Source organism: Megalops cyprinoides, chromosome 20 (genome assembly GCF_013368585.1).
Source record: "Megalops cyprinoides isolate fMegCyp1 chromosome 20, fMegCyp1.pri, whole genome shotgun sequence".
In the NCBI taxonomy this organism is placed as follows: Eukaryota; Metazoa; Chordata; class Actinopteri; order Elopiformes; family Megalopidae; genus Megalops; species Megalops cyprinoides.
In genome coordinates, this window is record NC_050602.1 from 6,465,298 (window position 1) to 6,485,897 (window position 20,600).

At 51.7% G+C, this 20,600-nt stretch overlaps 1 protein-coding gene across 2 annotated transcripts in view; it reads left to right on the forward strand.

Moving 5' to 3' along the window:
* Positions 1-42: 42 nt before the first annotated feature.
* The window catches only part of ppp2r3a (protein phosphatase 2, regulatory subunit B'', alpha), a 35,305-nt gene continuing 14,747 nt past the window's right edge, over positions 43-20,600 (forward strand). Inside the window, exon 1 of one of the 2 annotated variants that reach the window (XM_036554265.1) lies at positions 43-2,326. In XM_036554265.1, coding sequence (XP_036410158.1) covers positions 149-2,326 — 2,178 coding nt within the window. In that variant the 5' untranslated portion in view covers positions 43-148. Of the gene's footprint in view, positions 2,327-19,581; positions 19,819-20,600 lie in introns of those variants that run through there. The other variant, XM_036554266.1, reaches the window with a different exon arrangement.

Here is a 20,600-nt window from a genome sequence, read left to right on the forward strand (position 1 = left end):
GTTGCAACTGAATTATTTTTCTTTTAGTTACCGAAATGACTTTTTGAGAGAGAAAGGAAAATAAGGTGAAAAAAACAAACAAAAAGAGGACATTTGTTTTTGAGCGAGTGAGTTGTTTTGACTGGGGGATTACAGACAGACGGACGCAATGGCGGCAACCTACCGCATCGTCGTCAGCAGCATCAACTGCTACAACAGCGTGGTGATCGACCGGCGCGTCCAGCACACGGTGCACTACTGTAACGGGCCGTGCCAGGCACTGAAGCATGGGCTGGACTGCACGGTGGCACACCGCAGCACTTGCTCCGAGCTGCTGGAGCTGCCTGCCGCCCCGGCCCCCGGCTCCCGGCCCTCGAGCGTCCACGAGCTGGGGGGCAAATTCCCAGCCATCGAGAATGGATTTGCCGGCCCCGGAGCCTCGGCTGAGGACTATCACGCCCTCCCAGGTGGCCCCAGGGCCAAAAAGGGATTGTCCATCCAGAGCTCCACCAGCCTGAAGGACATCACAGGAGAGGCTATCAACCTGGCCAGTGGGAAGATCAAGGAGTTCTCCTTCGAGAAGATCAAGTACTCCTCGAGCCACGTGACCTTCCGGAAAGGGCGGAAGGTCCGGCCGGACTCCTTCAGCCGGCGGTCCACCGACCTGGACATCATCTACGGCCACTTTGGCGGGAACGACGAGAATTGCCCGCCCTTCGGCCTGCTGCAGAAGTCCGTCCTGGAGGAGCACAAGCTGAGCCGCAGCGCCTCGCTGGAGCAGAACCTCAACAGCGTGGCCTCGCTCTACCTCAACAGCCTGAGCGAGGAGAGCCTCATCACCCGCATCCTGGAGAAGACCAAGGCCGACAGCAGTGCCTCGGGCGAGGACATCAAGGCCTGCCTAGACATCCTGCTCAAGTGCTCTGAGGACCTCAAGAAGTGCACTGACATCATCAAGCAGTGCATCAAGAGGAAGTCGGCGAGGGGTGACAGCGACGAGTCAGGCAACTCCGACGTCCTGTACAAGAGTGTGATGGCCCGGCTGTCTAGCTACCTGAAGAAGCTGCCCTTCGAGCTGGAGCAGGGGCAACCCGGCCGGCAAGAGCACAGCGACTTGGCCGAGCTGGTCAGCAGCCTCCACGGCCTGCAAACCCCCTTCTCCCCCATCTTCGGCAACGAGCAGCCTCCCAGGTACGAGGACGTCGTCCACTCCCCTCCCCTCTCCAAACCTCTACCTCCCTCCTCCCCCCAGCCCGAGTCCCAGGATGCCCCCAGGGATGCAGCCGGTGGTGCCAAATCCGTCCAGAGCCTTTCCGCCCAGCTGTCACACACCTCGTCCCCCGCCAACGGGCTGCAGCACGGCACCGCAGCGCCCGCCCCCCTGGCCGCCCTACCTCAGGCCACCCCGGTCAGCCGCTGCGAAAGCTTCTCGTCCACAAACTCCCTGCTGTCTAGCAGCAGCGACAGCATCTGCAAGGAGTCCATGGAGGCGCTGTACATCGAGGAGGATGCCGACGTCGGCAGGATGCTGGACAGGGAGATCCGAGGGGAGGGGAAGTTCAGCCTGGGCCTCACAGAGGCCAGGCATTTTCCCAAAAAGCCCAGCACGCCATCTGAATCCAGTGGTGCGGACACGATACGCGAGAACAGAAATGGGACTGGGTTCAAGCCAAAGACGGAGCCTTTCTCGCAGCAAGGAGCCAGCAAGGTGCATGTTACCGCCAGGAGTGCAGCTAGTCCTGAGCCAAGGCCTTTCCAGACCTCAGCCCAGGAGAGCAAGGATGATGACATCGACAAGCTGCTGATGGACTTGGAGTGTCTCTCTCAGAACATTGATAAGGAGTCACCTGCCAAGGCCAAAGGCCCAGAGCTCAGGAACTGCAGCCAGCAGACGGGCTCCCCCCAACATGGCACCTTCAGCTCAGGAAGCAAAAGCTTGGTGCCTCCCGAAGGCCCATCCCCTTCCCTGTCCCTGTCCCCTCCTCTGGACGCCAGCGGGGGGGATGGAGGCACCGGTGAGGAAGACGATGGGGCGCTGCTGCTGCGAATTTTGGAGAGCATCGAGAGCTTCGCCCAGGAGCTGGTGGAGAGCGGGACAGGCACGGGGACGCAGTCCAAGGAGAAGGAAGTGATGCGGCTCCTCCAGGACACTCTGGCCACCGCAGGGAAGGCGGAGATGACGTTGCAGGCGGACCTCAGCACCAGCCCTTCCCCTGTCCCCACCCCCACCCCCACCCCAACTCCTGCCCCAGCTCAGGCTCCAGCTCCCGCTTCGATCCCCGCCCCCGTCACTGTGAGAGACCCTGGTTCCGCCCTGTTGATCCAGCAGACTCCGGAGGTCATTAGGGTGAGTCTCATGGCGTTTCCTATTTATTCTTTTGGGTACACACATGCTGAACGCTATCAGACCAGGGCATCATAACCTGGTCTCATTAAGGTCGCTTGCAGTGGGTGCCTACAGATTACTCCAGAGACATAATGCTTCTACAGCAAATTGGCATCTGTCTTCCTAAAGCGTACTGTGCTGTAAAGTCATGGTTTTCACTAGTAAGAATATGTAGGTCATAGCAGCTTCAGTTTCTCAGGTCACGTGACAGAATCATGGGTGTTGCCCATATCCAGAGGTGCCACGGTCTCACACATCTGCATGTGAGACAGCCCCGCCACACAAAGCAGAGTCTCACTGCCCGTTTCTAACCCTCCCCTTCAAGGCTATGCAGGGCGGAAAAACACTGCTCAAAAATGCGGCGTTTCTGTGGACGTTCCACTTCCCGAACATTGAGGCTTTGTCCGTGGCAAAGGCAGGGGCCGGCTGACCTTTTGAGTAATTGGATCCGTGTGTTAATGTGGTATGGAGTCATTAGTTGCACTGTTGCCCCGGTGATGCGAACGAGGTGGCGCTGTAATCTGCCAGCCGGGTTGGCACGGCAGTGTAAGACTGACTGCATCATCCGGCAGAATTCGGCGTGACTGTGTAACAGGGCGGATGGCTGCTCGATTCCGTTCGTTCTGCAGCACGGCGCATTGGAGTTGTTGAAGTTTTTGGGATTGCCGGCGTTAAGGGTGTAAATCACCTCAATTGACAGCGTGGGCTGTGTAACAACATTAGCTGGAAACTTGAAAGCTGTCTGCCAGCCGTTCGCACTGTGTCCCATCAGGAATGCAAGTCGCCGGATGGTTGGTGGAAGGGACCCTTGACACATGATCAGCGCAGCAAATCAGAAATCAGTGCTGAATATTTGTAAGGAAATATGCAAAAACGACTGCCTCTTGGCAGAAGCTTTTTGCACAATTGCACAGTCAACAGGCAGTAAGTCTGTGCAGTTCGTTGTACTGTGACATGTATGTTCCAGACTTTAATGAGTGCATCTTATTATTGTATAAAATGCACTGGCCCATTGCAGAGGATGCCAGTGCATACAGTAGCAGACTTTAGCACCTGACCCCAAGCAAGTTAGCAGATTACAGAGTGACTTTTGGCAGTGAGGAGTGGAGACCCGCACAGATTATATTTCAGGCAGGGCTGGCTGTCAACGGTGACCATTTTCTGAACATCTATCACAGGAGTGCGCTCCAGGTGAAAACAAAATAGACAGAGGCACAGATCGCCTGGAGTCATGGTTGGAAGGAGGCGAAGCATGGTTCCGTGACAGGCCTCGAAGGGTGCATTGGGGGGGTGATGTTTCTATGGGATGTGGAGGCATTTGAGGTGTGTGTGTGTGTGAATGTGGATTCTTTAGTATTTGGGTGTGTGTGGAGTGAAGTGGGGACGGGGGGAGTTTTTCAACAGAGCGTGGTTTATCTCCGGCCATCTGAGGTGTCTCACCTTGCCATAGGTCAAAGGCCGCCAGGAAACATGTGCAGCACCCTAAGGTACACCCTGCCTCACAGGGGCCGAAGTTAACCCCATAAATTCCGAACCTGCTGACGATCCCCCCCCCCCCCGGACACACACACACACACACACACACACACACACACACACACATCTACTGTCCCCTATCTTGTCCTCCTCTGGTAAATCACCACTTGTTTATTTACCGGCCTCTGTAACCTGAAGCCTGGCAGCTATCTGGCGCGTGCTATTAATGACTTCGCCACAACACCTGTCAGAGGAGGAAGTGCAGCAGTGGCAGGAAGGCAGCCCGCTTCTCTTTCGCTCCTCCCTTTTTTCTTTTCTTTCTTTACATCTTTCTTCTTCTGCCCTACCCCGCCCCCTCCCCTGCCCAGGGTTGATTTTGGCTCGGCGGGGCGCCCAGTCCGAACGGCAGGCCAGCAGCTGTGTAAATGGGAAGCCGACACCGGACCGGTGGGCGGATGGGCCGTCAGCGCTCCCCGCAGGTGTGCCCCGCCGTCAGCGGCACCTTCGACGGTGGCGGCAGGTGTGGTCCGGATCCCGTCAGCGGGTCCCGGGGCCCCGGTGAGGTGCAAATGACAGGAAGCAGAGGGGGGCCGTCTCCAGGTCGGCACAGCCCCCCCTCTTCCGCTAATTATAATCGCAGACCTTTTCAACACTCGGGGCTCACAGCTTTACCAGGATCTGCGTGTGCAGCCAGGGGTCGGGTTTAATCGCTGAAGGCTTTTATAAGCAGTGAGAGGACCGGGGTGCTATTCCTGTCAACTGTGAATTAGCTCTCTGTAGGGTTTCGTGCGAAATGAACGTAGGCCAAGTATAAAATTAGGCAGGATAATGTTTGTTCACGTGACAACAAGGCAGGGAAAAGGCATCCTGTGCTGTACTTCATCCTTATACTTTATTGGGACCCTGTCCTCATGGCTTTGATAAAATTTCTAACGTCCAAAATAGTTTGATCACAATTTTTCTCTCCCAGTTGTCTCAGTCAGCACTGGCAGCCTGGTGATCTGTGTGTTGTTTTGGGACAGATGTGTGTCATACCTGCACAGCCACAGTGCACCTCACCTTTTTAGAGTGTTCACAGGGAACTGACTGTGGTGGTGGCGGGCTCTCTGGCACCGCCCGTGTCACCGGTGTTGCCCATCTTCGCCTCTTGTCTTGTCTCAGCCGGAGACAAAGGTGTGATGAGATGGCCTAAATCCGGTCGCCCCCCTGTCCTACTATGGCATTCCGCTAGAGACTCACTGTCGCCACAGGGAAAACGGAGCCTGGTTTGCGGCAGGGGTCACTGCTAAGTTCGGGAATAGCTCCCTAAAACCCGATCCTCCCTGGCGCTCGGCAGCTATGCAAATAGAGACCCCCTCGCCTTAGGGCTCCACCCACTGCCCCAATTAAAACACAACCTGCCAATCAGAAGAGTAAACAGCAACAAGAAGCAGGAAGTCATCCACTTGCAGTTTCCCAAAGGAGCACTGTCCAACAAGGCGTTTTTTTCTCACCAGCACCTCCCACCCCTCCCCGAGGTGAACAGAAACAGCTTTTTATTTCTTTGTTTGCTAGTCACAGCCCTGCGCTTGGCTGGACCTGAAAGATGCCATTGTTAATGGTTGAATGGTACAGAGGGGAGAAACTTGTGCTTTTTCACATACTCCCCCCCAAAAAAAATGTAGAAAGGAGTGAATGAATCAAGATGTGCTGTGTCTGACTAGTACCGGACAGGGAGGTTTGACCTCAGGGCCAGGAATGCCTTTTGCATGCTAGCGTGCTCTTTACTCCCAGCCTGGGTCCTCTCACTGCTAGACTAAACAGCAGGTGAGAACTTGAAAGGAGAAAAGCGCTATGGGGCCTTGCCTTCTTGCCTCTTTACAGCTGGCACTGACGAAGTAGCCACCATGCTAAGGGGCCCTCGCTCACTGCTGCTTTCCGCCCTGACCCCACACGAGGAAATCTGGGGCGCATAGGAAAGAGCGTAGGGGGTCGGTCCAGCTGCGCGGGCCTCACCGGTAATGGAAGAAGGCAGCTGCAGACGTATAAAACCCAACTGTACATAAAACACATCTTTTCCGAGGAGAGGCTCGTGGCCTTGCGCGGGACTCAGCTCCCAGGCCTCCTCCTCCTCCTCCTCCTCCCCCAGAAGACCACCCCCCCCGCAGTCTGCAGGCCTCAGGGGCCGGTGGGCACCTGCGCCGCCGCTGCTGACAGTGGAGTATGTCCTTCCCGCACCTGTCAGGGCGGTCTGTTAATCTCCACGGTGACAGGGAGCCTCAGCATGGCCTGTAGAGACACCGCAGATGAAATAAATCAGGCAGATTCCCACCTGGGTTCCGGGACCAGAACCCAGACGCCCCAGGACCGGAGAGGAGGGTGGTTCTCGTGAGGTTACTACAGACAACGACAGAATGATAAAAGGCTGACAGCCTGCACTGTGAGGTCAGGGAGGGAGCGCAAGGGTGCCCCCTCATTTAAGAAGTTCCCTTCCACCTGGGCGTGCTCAGAGGGGCGTTTTCTCAGTATTTTGAGGTGACGTCCGAACAGCTATCGTGTGACAGCGCGGCCGGTGCAGTGGTGGCGGTGACATAATTAACGTGGCCTTTCCTCAATGCCCAGGGGCACTCAGGCTGATGGCTTTATTACCATTCCCGTAAAGCAGAATTTCCAACTGATCTCACAATGGGTGTTTGCTGTGCTTCTTTGTTCTTCGATTCAATCTGCGATGGGGATTAAGATTAAACAAAGATGAGAACTGTTACAAAAAAAAATTGCTTGCCCGGAGGATCATGTTTTAATTTACTTTGAGGGGAGTTATACACCTGGGTTGATTTTGCACTTTGGGCTCTCCAATGTGGTCCTCATAAGGATTGTAGGGGAGAATGCGAATTTTCTTTTTTCTCCTGTGTACGTGCATTTGTGTGTGTGTGTGTGTGCGCATGTGTTTGCACGCACGTGCGCATGCAGCTGTGTATATGTGTATGTGTGTGTATGAGTGTGCGTGTCTGTGCATGCATGTGTATGTGTGTGCATGCATGTGTATGTGTGCGTGTGTGTGTGTGTCTGTGTACATGTGTGTGTGTGTGTGTGTGTGTGTGTGTGTGTGCGTGTGTATGTGCGCGTGCGTGTGTGTGTGCGTGTGGGTGGATGGATGGGGTGGGGGTTGTTCCAAAAGCGATGCGTCATTCCTCGGATCGAAGCTGTACGAGGGGATTCTCTGTGAGGCAGCGCTCAGTGTAATTACTGCACCTGCATCCTGAAGGGCTGACAACAGGCTCAAAAGCAGGGAGAGAGAGGAGGGGGGGGGGTGGGGGGGGGGGGCAGTGGAGTGTTGGGGGCTGTAGTTGTTTACTCTAGGTCAGTCGAGAATTACATCATCGCCACCGCCGTCCCGAGCTGAGAGGAAATGAAGTCACACCAAAAACTCTGGCCAAGTACTGAAAGAAACCCCCCCCCCTTTTCCCAACCCCCTTCACCCCGGCCCACCGCACCCCCCGCAGAGGCGGCCCTGTTGCTATTTGCGAGTCGTTTCCAATACAAAAACAATGGCCAGCACGGGTCCGCCGTAATAAACCAACGCGCAGCTAATGGCAACAGGACAACAACCTGCTGAAAGCATTAAAAAACGCAGATATACGGCCGGAAAGGTATTCTCACGTCCCACACTGACGCCATGAGACTTCCCCTGCTGCAGCCTAATGAGATCCTGATGGAAAGCGCTTTCCCAGCCTTTTAGGGCTGCGTTTCGGGACGGGTCGCCCAGCCCGGACCCCCCGACGTTGGGACGCGTGCGCCGGCCCACGGAGGTGCGCCGCACTGGTTAAAGCTGTGACCCCGCCCGAACACCTCGCCCATGCCCCCTGTGCGACCCGTGCGTTCACGGGCCTGTGTGTGCGAGGAAGCCGTGGATCACACCCAAAATCATTTTTAGACGCAGGCCGGAGGGTTCTCTCCTGGAGAAGGATACGGGCGGGGTCACACTGGGATTCGGCCAGTTAAATTTAGAAAAAAAAATGGACGCTGTCCTCTGTGATGCATGTATTATGTAAGAGCTGTCAGTTTGCTTTATTCATTTTAGCAACTGACTAGACTGACTTAGGAACTGACTTGATTGAGTTGATTTCGGTTTAAAAAAGCCCCTCTGGTTCAAGAGAAACAACATTTCCACTTAACTGTGACTCAAGCGCTGGCCACAGAGCAGGGCTCCTTCAGCTCGCGGCTGTCTGACCGCTTGTGGACCGCGAGCCGGGCCAGCAGCGAGGGCACCGTGGTCACAGCCCGGCGCTGGGCTTTGCCACGGTGTTTGGCTGGAGGGCGTGTTTCGTTTTATCATTCCCCGCTGCATGTGAGGGCTTTAGTGAGACACATGGGGCTGGAGCTGGAGGCCCGCCCTCCACTCGCTGGCCGATAACATTCTTAAAGTGGTAGGGTACGTGTGTGTGTGTGTGTGTGTCTGTGTGTGTGTGTGTGTGTGTGTGTGTATGTGTATGTGTATGTGTATGTGTGTGTTGGCATGTGGATAGGTGTATATGGAGGAGTGAAAGAGAGAATGTGTGTGTGTAAATATATGAGTGTGTGTGTGTGTGTGTGTGTGTGTGTGTGTGTATGTGTGTGTGTATGTGTGTGTTGGCATGTGGATAGGTGTACATGGAGGAGGGAAAGAGAGAATGTGTGTGTGTATATATATGAGTGTGTGTGTGTGTGTGTGTGTGTGTGTGTGTGTGTGAAAGAGGGTAAGGGAATGTGGAGTTGTGTGCGTACATATGTGTGTACCTGTGTGCGTGCCTGTGTATATGCGTCTCGTGACTCAGACTGATAGTGCTGCAGAGTCTGTTCACATGGATACCTGCGGTGCTGCCAGACACGGCCGGTCACTCCTGTAAAACGCCCTGGCGTGTCCTGTGGAGGAACGGCAGCCTGAATCTGGAAGCTGTTAACTGGGAGGATTTCTCATCATCCCTTCCTCTGTGAGGAAACTCGAAGCCTCTGAGAATTCCTGAGAATTACTTGGAGGAGATGGGAATTCTCTTCTCTGGCTCCTCTTTCTCTGTCTGCAGTCAGAGATCCAAGGACCTCCGCAAGATTTAAACCTGTGCCCCAGAGCATAAAACCAATATGCTCTCCGAATCGCCGTTATTGCTTTATATATGTAGACATGATACTGCAGACACCCTTCGCTAAGACTGGCTTACAGTGCTTATAGTTCTATCTTACATGGTAAGGATTCTGTAACCCCTTTATCCTGCTGGATCATTACTGTGTAGCATGTTTAGAGAAAGAAATCTAGCAGCATTCCTTCTGGGACATGTCCCTTAGGTACAGAGACCAGCACACACTAAGCTCTACATTATCACCACATGCTTCTCCAGACACTGGTTCCTGGCTTTGCTCACGCGAAGAGAAGAAAGCATCTGAGATGAGTGAGACTCTCCATTTTGTTTTCTTTCATTCTGAGCCTTCATTTTAATTCTGACGTCACCACTGGAGACGCCCGGCCAACCTAACGCCGGTTCTTGGCAGCCCCCTTGAAATAGAACCCTCCTCCCGTTCCAGAACACCATGATCCTGTCAGTGTGTCATGGCGTGGCTAGACAAGCTTTAAGGGTTGGGATTGGGGGGCTTGCTGTTGTTTCAGCTGGTGGCTCCAAGGGGGGGGCAGGGGTAGGCAGGGATGGTGAATCTCCAGGCCCCCAGGAGGGCAGTGACACCAGGGGGACTGAAACAAAAATTGTTTGGCAGTGATCAGGCCCCTGTGACTCAGGGCTGGTAATGGAGGTGCCTGGGGAAAAGGGACAACAAAACCATGAATCAGGCATACTGTGGCCACTCTCAACCCCCCAGGACCCCAGTGTGCAGAGTAGTGCTTGTAATCCAGTGGTCTGCCAGTTTGAACAACATGCGAGAGAGTGTTTAATGGCTACAGTAAACGTCCATATAATGGGAACTTAAATTTATATATTGTATATGGATACATTATAAATATTGTAAGGTATAAATGGATACAGTGTAAAGTTGAAACTAAGTTAGGGCATCTACTAAGAAGAAAATAATAGTGCCCTCCACATCCCTGAAATATCCAGGATATTTAAAGTAACAATTTAGCACTTGGTTTTTTCTCTAGTTATATGTGCCATTTTGGATGTTTAGAATAGCTGTGTATGCTAAGTCCGTGAGTCTCTGCTGAAATGCAGAAATTTGGTTGATTCTTTTTCTTGGTATGAAAGTTGGTACAGAGGGATTGGAACATGCCACCTAGTGGCCAATAATATGAATCGCACTTTGTTGTGCTGGTTGAAAGGTTGAAAGTTCCCCTCTTGAATGTAAAATGTAATGATGACTTAAAATGCGTCTCTCTCGTTAAATATCCGGGCAGTGTCACTGTTTCCCATTTCCCCTCTTTACCACATGGTAGCACTGAGCGTTTCTGCTCCCTGCAGTGGTGCTGAGTTGCTCCCCATGGAGAGGACGGAAACCCATTACAGGGAAGATACTACCTGCTGCATGCACAGTTTCCTGCTCAGCACCCCACTCCACTCAGCAGGGAGTGGCCCCACTTTCTGACCCAAGAGAGGCGGGGTGTGGGAGGGGGGCGGTATTTCAGGGCGAGAGCTGTGGCACTCCGGAGTGCAGGGCTGCGCTGGAGAGCCAGGGGTATTTAAGCACTAGGCCTCCCTTCCAGCCCCACAGGGCCTCAACAGGGCTCTGGGGGGGGTGCCCCTCCTCCGAGCACCACTGACCCCAATCTCTCCCGGGACCTCGCGACCCTGCCTTTCGTTATCCCAGCAGAAAGCCGCAACCTCCTCGTCCCGCGCCTGAGCCGCTGACGCAGACAGGTGCTGTGGAGCGGGACCGTCTCCTCGGCTCATGTTTCAAAGGCTGCGGAGAGAACCCCCGCCGCTCTCAGGAAACACACACGGCAACAGGAAGAACATGCTTTTACACGGCTGTCACACTCTCTGCGCTCCCTTCGCTAAATGCAGGCTTCAGGTCACCAAAGGCCTTTCTGATCCCCACAGGAGTTACCCTCATGGAGAACATTCCAGAAACTGAAACTCATACCTTACTTTGTGGTTCTGACGAGACCGATAGATACATAGATAGTTATGTAGGTTAGTCAGTAGACAAGATAGATAGATACATACATACATACATACATAGAAAATAATAGAGAGCTGAGATAAACCAATGGTGACACAAGTCTTTAATGAGCTACAAATTTAATAAATCTTACCACTTTCCCTCTCCTATAAGAGTAGTCATGCTGTACCTTCAAGGAACATTATTTCACCTTGGAACATTAAGCTGCCTTATTCACAAAGTTATCTTATTTGTTTGAGCTGTACCTCCATCTACTGGCAGAGCAGTGTCATTGCAGCACCTTGACCAAAATGTTCAAGGGGTTCCGCAGATTATTTTTCGCTGTTAGTCGGGGCATCCGCTCAGGTCTTAAGATAAAAAGGAGATTTTGAACAAGCTAGAGCACTAGACCCTGATGAGGAGTCAATGTGACTTGACTTATGATCAGGGTCACTCTGACAGTAAAGGTATTTCTGCACCGCTCATCTCTGCAGCAGTGGAGCAGTCTCTGTATTGTACTGAGATAGTACATGGAGGCGAGTCCAGACCTCTGGCGCCCCCTCCTGGCTGGGCTGAGCAGGCAGCGCCGTGCGGGACGGCATCGCGCCAGCCAGGCTGTGTTTGTTTTCGCTGAAGAGCGCGAGCAATGACAGGGCCGAGCCAGACTGGCCGCAGCGCCACAGCCTGACCTGAAATAGATGGCAGCAAAGTGGTAAACAAGAGCATGTGGAGATCGCATTGACAGGGGGAGAGGGGGACAGAGAGGGATGGAGCGGAAGATGGAAAGGGATGGAGAGAGGGATGGAGAGGGATAGAGAGGGAGACAGGGAGAGGGTAAGGGATGGGCAGAGGGAGAGAGAGGGATGGAAGGGAAGAGAAGAAGGGATGGAGAGAGAGATAGGGAGAGAGACTTTGACTTAAAAATCCCTTTATTTCAACAAAGGCATGGGAAAAGCAGTATTCACATATTTACAAGAAATAAAAAGCCCAAACCAACAAAGAACCGTAACAAAAATAAACCTAAAACAATAAGCCCCACCCTGAACCCAAGCAACAAAAACAAAGAACCCTAAAGGGTTAGCAGGTCAGCCTTAGCATGTCAGTTCCCTCCCAATGGTCTCATTTACAATGTAAACTACACCATTTAGTGGCTGCCTTTCGCAGAACCAGAAGAGGGGAAGTAGGAGGAGTGATAGAGAGACAGGAGGAGAGGGAGAAAGATGCAGACAGTGAGACAGAGAGAGAGAAGGTTACAGGTGAACCCTGACCATTCTGATGAAAACCGAACCATGTCAGTCATGAGACAATCATGAGAGTTGAGGCTCTCATGGACCAACACCTGCATTCACTCATCATGATCAGTTGAGGATGTCTATGAGGGAAAAGTGAAATCAGCTTTTATTCTTTATTCTACCACTTTGAATTCAGTCTTTTGTTGTCGAGGGAGGAGGTGTGGCTCACAGGATGGGGAATAACTGCTTTCTGCAGTTTATCTCAGCATCTATGAGCTGAGTCTAATGTAAGAAGAAAACAGAGAGCATGCACTCCAGTGACTGCTCTGGTATGGATAAAGTATCAACTGTTAAAGACTTGCTCCCTCTACTGGCCGCCATGTGTAAGTTCACACGTGATCCAGCAGTCATGCCCTTTTTATAGGAAGACAGTAATTTCATGCTGGGGAAATATGTCTTTGTGGTGGGGATGTTAGTTTGTGAACAAAGACCTCATTCACAGGATGTAATTCAGAAATAACCTTATGTGTTTAAATATTAAGTTCAACTAGATAAGATTTTACTCAGTGATTTTCTTAAAGGTGCTCCTTGACAGATTGACTTCTTGTGTGGAAATAAGTATGATTTTTTTGGTACTACATTTCAAAATGCCTCTCTCAATGCAGGTAAAGGGTTATCACTATGGTGATGGCATTTTACGATTCTATTTTCAAATGGGCAGACTGAAAGGCCCGCGTGTGTGCTCGTGCATACGTGTGTGTGTGTGTGTGTGTGTGTTTGTGTGTGTGTGTGTCTAAAATCTGCCTAGTGCCCGCTGCAGAAATAAACTGCAAATTAGAAGCTGTATCTGAGCAGATCAATTTACAACACAGCCGCGCACACCCAGAGTGGCTACTGCACGGTTTAGGGGAGGAGGGGGGGGTTAGCCCTGTGTGAATCAGGCACTCTGTGGTGCCAAGAGTGACCACACTCCTTCATACCAGGACTGTCTGACAGCTCAGCAGCTAACCATAGCCATGACTGTCTGACCCCGGATGCTGAACCTCAAACCAGCACCACATCAGAGTCCATACTGCTAACGCTGACCGCACTGACCACACGAGGGCGACCTTCCTGTAGCGCTCACTGACCATAGCTCTCAACCAGAGGACAAGCACCGTCTCACGGTCCAGTCTGCTAACACTGACCGCACTCGGAGCCACGAGGGCAACCCTTCTGTATCACTTACTGACTAAACCTCTCGACCTCAATACAAGTACCATCTCTTGGTCCATTCTGCTGCTGCTGACCGTACTCAGACTTACATCCCAGATGACTTCTCTTGGCACCTTTACTTTGTCCTTTTGCATGATTGCTTTCATTCCTAGAATGTTACCACATTTGTAAAGTGCTTACAACTCTTACTCAATGGTGTACAATAGTCATTCCATGGCATAAATTTCACTTATAAAGTCTCGCTGAATGGTGCCTCTCCTTTTTACTCAACAGATTTTCTACATTATTATTTGCTCAACACATTTGATTGTTTGAGACTTTTATTTCTGTTAATCACGTCGAGCGATGAAGGTAAAACAGGTGATTAGCGCTCATTAATATCTCATTGCCAAATGTGCATATATGGCTGGGGAGGTTGCTTTGAAGATGTGGTTCGGTTCAGTTCAGCCAACATTCCTTGTTCTTGCATTGACATTTCTTGGCTCTTTCTTGACATTTCTTGGCTCTTTCTTGACGTCTCTTGGCTCTTTCTGTCTGCATCTCTGGGTCTGCACTTTGGTCATGGCTGACCGGTACCGGATCTTGTTCTGCGAACTAAATGACGTGATTGGATTTGAGTAGCACGGCTTGGCTGTTTTGTACCTTCACCTTCAGATCTAAGTAAAGGACCTGATTGGCTGCAGCAGTCCTCGTATGCCCTTTGCCATTTCATTGCCGAGGGAATGGCAGTTGTTCCTGGTTTTGAAACTGCGTTCCCCCCTCCCTTTCAGTGGATGGAGTTGTCTTACTGCCCCAGTGAGTCGTACAGCCAATGCCCGCTGTCTCCTCAACAGGATGGATTGGCACATGCCCGCCTCACATCACACTGCACTGTGACGCACTGCATGCTGGGAGTACTCAGATCCTGTACTACATACTGGTTCAGGAACAGGAAGGAGGGAGACTCTCCTGATTCCATAGCAACTGTGTTGAGCCTGCCCCTCAAACACTATACCCCCTTTTATCTGTTGGGCAAGGTGTAGCCCAAAACTGTCACCTCCCTTCCACATTCGACTCTCGGATGTGACCCCTTCATTGGTCAAAGTTCAGATTGTCCAGGTGAGGTGGTTCCTCTTCCTCTGACCTTTCTATGACCTCTCAACAACAATTCCATTTGCAGTCAGAGGGTTTCGTTTGCCTTTTCCTTGTTGGCCCTCCTTCCTCTTCACTTTGAAATCGAAAGGCGATTAAGTGAAAATGATGTTTCTATTCCACTAATTTTCCCTCACACCTCGAGCTGTGCCTTGCTCAAACACCTCCACCGATGTGTGTCGGATCACAATGAACACGCTCACCCCTGTGGCCACCGGCCGGCCTTTCACACGCAGGCATTGAGCGGCCTGTGCCGAATAACAGCTGCTCAGAGTTGGGTTTCAGCTTTTGAAGCCGTGCTTAAGCACTGATTTATGGCATAACAAGTGCATGAGCCGAGAATTCTGGGAGTAGCCCTGAAGAGACATTAGACCCCGGCAGAGACTGGAAATCGGAGGGAGTGGGAGTGGGTAGGAGAGTGACCTCACTTAATCTGCGCTGCCATCCTGAGATTGAGTCCTATGTTCAATCTAGCCAGAAATCTGTACCTCAAGGGTGATGACATTAAGTGATTTTTAAAAAAAAAATTTAATTTCACAACTGCAATGGAGTTTGACATTCAGTGAGCTTTCATTGAGTGAAATTATAAAAATAAGGCTGCTTTTAATTTTTTACTCTTTCGTTTTGAAGTAGATGACAATGCACAGTGTGGTTAGATTGAATCTGCCCCTCAGGCTTAATGAGGGGTGCTTCTGTCATTTGTATTGGATGTTGCTTTAGGATTTGGATTAGGTAGAACAAGGCAGTGCTTGTTCTTGCCACACTTCCTCTAACTCCATTTCCCGGCGCAGCTGAGGTGAATTACCTCGGTCAAGGACACAGCAGCAATGTCCCACCTGGGATTCAAACTCGCAGCACCCCACGTTTAACCCCAACCCGCAGCAGGGCGAGGGATGGGTGTGAGAGAGGGAGGGTCGCTGGGACGGGAGAGACTGACCCGTCTCCTATTTATACACCCCGCAGCTGCCACCAGCGCGCTCTCGCCCGCGGCCGCGGGGGGTAGCGAAACCCGCGGGCAGGGACCGAGGCGTGCCCCGTAACAGCTGAGGAATGCCGAGAAGGGACACAGCCACTGCCGCCTCTCCTCGCCTCGGTCTCCGCTGTGCCTCTCGGAGAAGTGCCCCGCCCTCCCCTCGCACCCCTGGCCGCAGCGGCGAGCCGGGACCCCGCCTCCACTTGCCTCTGTTTCGTTCGTGCCCCTGTCACTCACTGCGGTCTGGGAATTTGACATCCTTTGTGTGACCGTGTGACCATTTCATGTTTGTTTTGCCGCTCAGGGAATCCACATAAATTAGGTGCGATGAAGATGGTGCACGTTTGCGCTGAATGTACCTTTATAAGACATGCATTGGTAGCTGTTTATATAATATAGGTGTTTTTAATGTAGCTATTGCTGATAAAGAGATTTAAATTATATGGTAGAAATTATGAAACTTCTACACATTATTTGGTTAAAAAAATTGACATTTTCTTATGTCATAGTTAATTCCCAGCTTAAAAGCAACTAGCATAAGCCTTTTCAATGGGCACATCTTTTACGAATATAAGTCTCAGAGTCAACATACAAGGAACATGTTTATCATATATCTCGAAATATACTACTTATGTAGTAATTACCACTCAAATCAGGTGTGACACTTTTACATATGTACATTTATACATGTGTCATGAAGTCATTTACATTTAAAATGTATACCACCATAAACGCCCAAAATTAGACCTGTGAAAATGTCAATACTAGATGTATTTTGTCAAATTCAACATATATTTTGATATAGTTAATAGTCCATATTCCCTATATATTGGATGTTGTGTTTTCCCATATATAGCTGCGTGCGCTGCTTTCTGTCTCCTGGGCCGTACCATGTCAGTGTTTCCTGGAAGTTGGTAGATGGAGGCATGAGTCACGCCACTGCTCTCTATGAAAGCTGCCCCCGTCAGGCCGGGCTCTGACCACTGGGAGGCAGGAGCTACCGAGCCCTCCAGGGCTTTATCTGACCATGTCACAGAGCCAGATCAACATGGCCCCCACACGCAGGTGACCTTTACAGCCTGCATTTTCCAAAGGACGGGGGGGGGGGGGGGGGGGGGGCAGCCTCGGTCCGGGCGAGGGTAGGGTAGGGTAGAAGCTGATGGGGAATGACTTGGTCAGAGACCGTAAGTCACGGCAGAACACAAAACAAGCCGCTGGGTTTTGTGGTCATAGATTGGTTTGGAAGACTCTGAAGTTGTTGTGTAAAAGACACAAGAGAGTCGCGGCATTTCAGACATGACTCTGCGCCGAGGCACCTGCTCTGAAAGACTTGAGCAGGAGGCGGGGTGTGACAGCCGCAAGGTGACTCGCGCAAGGTCGCATTGCCACCGAGTGATATCCCCCAGCTTTCTGTCGCCCCCCCCCCACCCCAGACCACTTCCTGTGACAGATTCTCCTGCCTAAAAATACCCGGCTGGAGATAGTGGTCTTCCTCAGGGCGGCGCATTTCAGGTGTTCCAGCGATGGTTCGCATGCTTCCTATGACCTGCAGTCGGCAACATCCGCAGCTCGCAGGACACGCCCGACTTAGTAACCGTCAAATGCCACAGCCCTCCCGTAGAGAGATCCGATGTGCCAGGCGCTAATGCAGGCAGACAGGCACGCTCAGTCCAGCACTCCCGCGCGCCTCAGACGAAGGCTCCAGAGGTAGCAGAACCGTCAAATAAAAAACACAAGTTATGCCCTATCTCCCCCGCCCCTAGCCCCTTTCTTCAGATTTAGAGGAAGAGCACTTCAGCACTTTGAGGAAACGGCCTATTTTTACCCCTCGCCTCCTCACAGAATCGGCAGAATGCATCGGGAGGTGCTTTTGTGGCAGTTCCCGACAGCGTGTGTGCTTTTAGCAAGGAGCAGGGGATTTTTAGGGAAGCTTTTGCGTTGGTGAGAGTGCTTTTAGCAGCAGGCCGGAGTGGGAAAATGGGGGGAGGGGGGGTTGGGGTCAGATCGATGAGGCTCAGGCGGGTCCTGGCAGAGTTGTCCTCCTAATCGCACATGCCCTTTGCGAAGCTCCTCGTAGGCAGAAAAAGCAGGGGCCAGTCACTGCATTGCAGAATGCTCTCCGGCCCTATTAATAACCCCTCCTGCCACAGATGTTATTTCATTTTGTCCCAGGCAATATGACTTTGTATGGGTAAAATCAGGGCTGTGACGGGTGCCCCCCCCCTCTCTGTAAACCACTGGATTTGGGGAGGGGCGCTGTGCCTGTTGCCCCGGGTCCAGGTGACAACTTCAAATCCTCAAAACAGTGCTGCTCTCACCTCCCCTGCCAACTCACCTAAAAATACCAGGCGAGCATGTGCACCAGCTTCTTCTCCAAGAGCTGCCTTATCACTACACAATGCTGGCATTTCACATAATATAAGGACTGGAGAAGGCAGAAAAAAACAGGGGGGGGGGGGTGTTCCCAATGCTCTGGTCTGCAGAGAGGGATCTGACGCTGGGACCCTGGACTCTTAATGTCTGGGGAGCCTAGCCCCCTGCGGAATCTTGATGCGTTTGATATTCTCCAAACAGCTGCCGCAGACAGGGCAAGGAATGCTGGGATTGCTATGTACAGCTGAAATGTCATGAGTCCTACTCCAGCAGGCCGTGTGTGTGTGTTATATATACGAGGGGGCGGGGCCGAGACGGAAAGAATAACCTGCTCTTTACTGCCGTCCAACAATATGGAAGAGAGCAGCTGAAAGCCCCTGTCTGCCTGCAGCCGCCAGGCATTATTTCCGGAAAACTGGACTCGGTTGTGCTGGTTATGGCTGTTTCTGTTTCCGCATTCAGATGACTGGCGACACATTGTCTGCCCCCAGGCCTTGCTAACTCATCAACACTAGAGGGTGCTGTGCTTTACCCTTTGAGGGATTTCAAAGCCATCCTTTAACCCACACTGGTTGTAAATGTACCAACGCAAACCCAAGCTTTTCTAATGATAATTCCAAATATATCCAGTTATATATCCAAAATTTGTGTGTTTCTTTCTGTGAGAATTTTGAATGTAATTCACTTTTTTCAAAGAAAAAGCACCAGGTGTTGATTTCCTTTCACCAAAATATGTCACGCTTTACCTAGAGTGTCAAGCATAAGCAATCATGTTCTGTGAGCCTTAAACACAGGTTTATGTTTATGAGAGTTCCCTGGTTTCCCGGAAGTCCTTGCAGCAGTTGAGGATGAGGTGCCAGTGTAGTAGGCAGCAGGATGAGGAAGTGGGCATTAGAAACAGCCTGGACTCGCTTCAGCATTCCCCTATCATCTTGTCATCCTACAGTGACCCTTTTTGACGTGTTCTGTCTTTTAAGGCCAGAGAATTACACTGTACCTACGTAGTAGCTCACACTCTCACATGTGTTTAATATGACACATTGGCCACTACTGTAGCAGTACATGACTCTCTTACCAGAAATGTAATGCGTTTGAGATACCCCTGTCACCAAGAGTCCTGCTGTTCTGTGTTATAGTCATCATGAAGTTCACTAAGCTAACTTTTCACACCGCTGGCCTCCACAGTAAACAAAGTCCACAGTAAATCAACAACAATTTGTGCTTCATCGGTGAGGTGTCTAACTATAGCAGCGCTGAACGTGGTGTGTGGGTGTGTGTGGGTGTGTGTGGGTGTGTGTCTGAGCAGCGGTGTGTGTGTGTGTGGTGCATTGTGGGAAAGGACCCACACACACACACACACACACACACACATACACAGACACCCCCACCCGCTCATCAGGACAGAGTGCGACTGCGAAGCGTCCCAGAGCCAGATCGGAGAGAGGGTCATGTTTCGGGGAGCGGTGTTCCAGGAGAGCACAGAGAGACAGTGTGTGAGGAGGTAGATCGTTCGGATTTCGGTAAACTCGAAGCGGGGGGAGGGCTCGACGGGGCCCTTGGGCAGCCGCGGTACCATGCTCCAGCGCTCCAGAGGAGCACCGCGAAGGGAAAACAGCGGGAATTCTTCTGTGCGCGAAGACGCTTTCGGCTCCGGGAGCCGGGCTTTGCTGCGGGAGTGAGGAAGGTCTCGGCCGGTCTCCACAGAGCAGGGAGGGGGGGGCGGGGCCGCGAGAGGGGGGGAGAGGAAGCAGGTGTCGCCGGAGTCGCGGTCCAAGCGGAGAGCCCACAGCGTGCGTCTCTCTCTCTTTCTCTCTCCCGCGCTCCCTCTCTCTCTCTCCGCCGCCCTGAATCCCCGTCTCAATATGATGATTAAGGAGACCTCTTTGCGGAGGGATCCCGACCTGAGGGGGGAGCTGGCGTTCCTGGCCCGGGGCTGCGATTTTGTCCTCCCGTCCCGCTTCAAGAAGAGGCTCAAGTCCTTCCAGCAAGCGCAGGTCAGTGGCGAGGCTTTCGGCCGGCTCTCCCCGGGTCCCCCCGCCTCCACCAGCTCCCTCTCCCACATGCCTACGAAGACAAACTATTCGCAAGCAGATACCAACAGGTTTATTAATAGCCTCTGGGGCCAGGAATACAGTGTCAGAATGGATCTGGCCTGCAGGGGAGCCGGGGGGCGGGGGGGATGGGGGGGTCAGGCCTCTTCTACAGCTGTCGCATTCAATACATGTTGTATACTTCAGTTTTCTGTTTTAACCAAAGAATTTCACCACATGAAATTCAGCCTTCCAGCACCATGGTGCACATTTCAAAGGCTCAGAGCAGAGCTTTTAATCTTAAAATCTAAAACCCTGTGGGGGTTATGTGGGCATTTCAGGTATAGGCGCTTTCTTCAGTAAACGAGTGGATAATACAAGATATTACTCGCCCTGCTGTAGATACTGAGAAGATTATTTGCCTGTAAAATGTTCCAGGTGAACAAATCGAGTAAGGAAATCGAGTAACTTCATCCGGTGATGCAAGGGCTTCTTTGGCATGTGTGTGTTTGTAACCCGACAGGGTTGGTTTTTATGAGCAGTGTTGGAGAGACTGAGTGTCGTGTGAACACTTGTATGCGCGCGGTCGAGTACACTGACAAGGTGTACAGCCCGGTCGAGCCATGGTGACAAAACCATGTAACATCCAATTAAACTTTTTTTTTTTTTAATGCAACCAAAGTAGTAAAAGCTACTTCAGAATGTCCCTGTATTCTGTTTTGCCATCTGTTGATGTTAAATTAAAA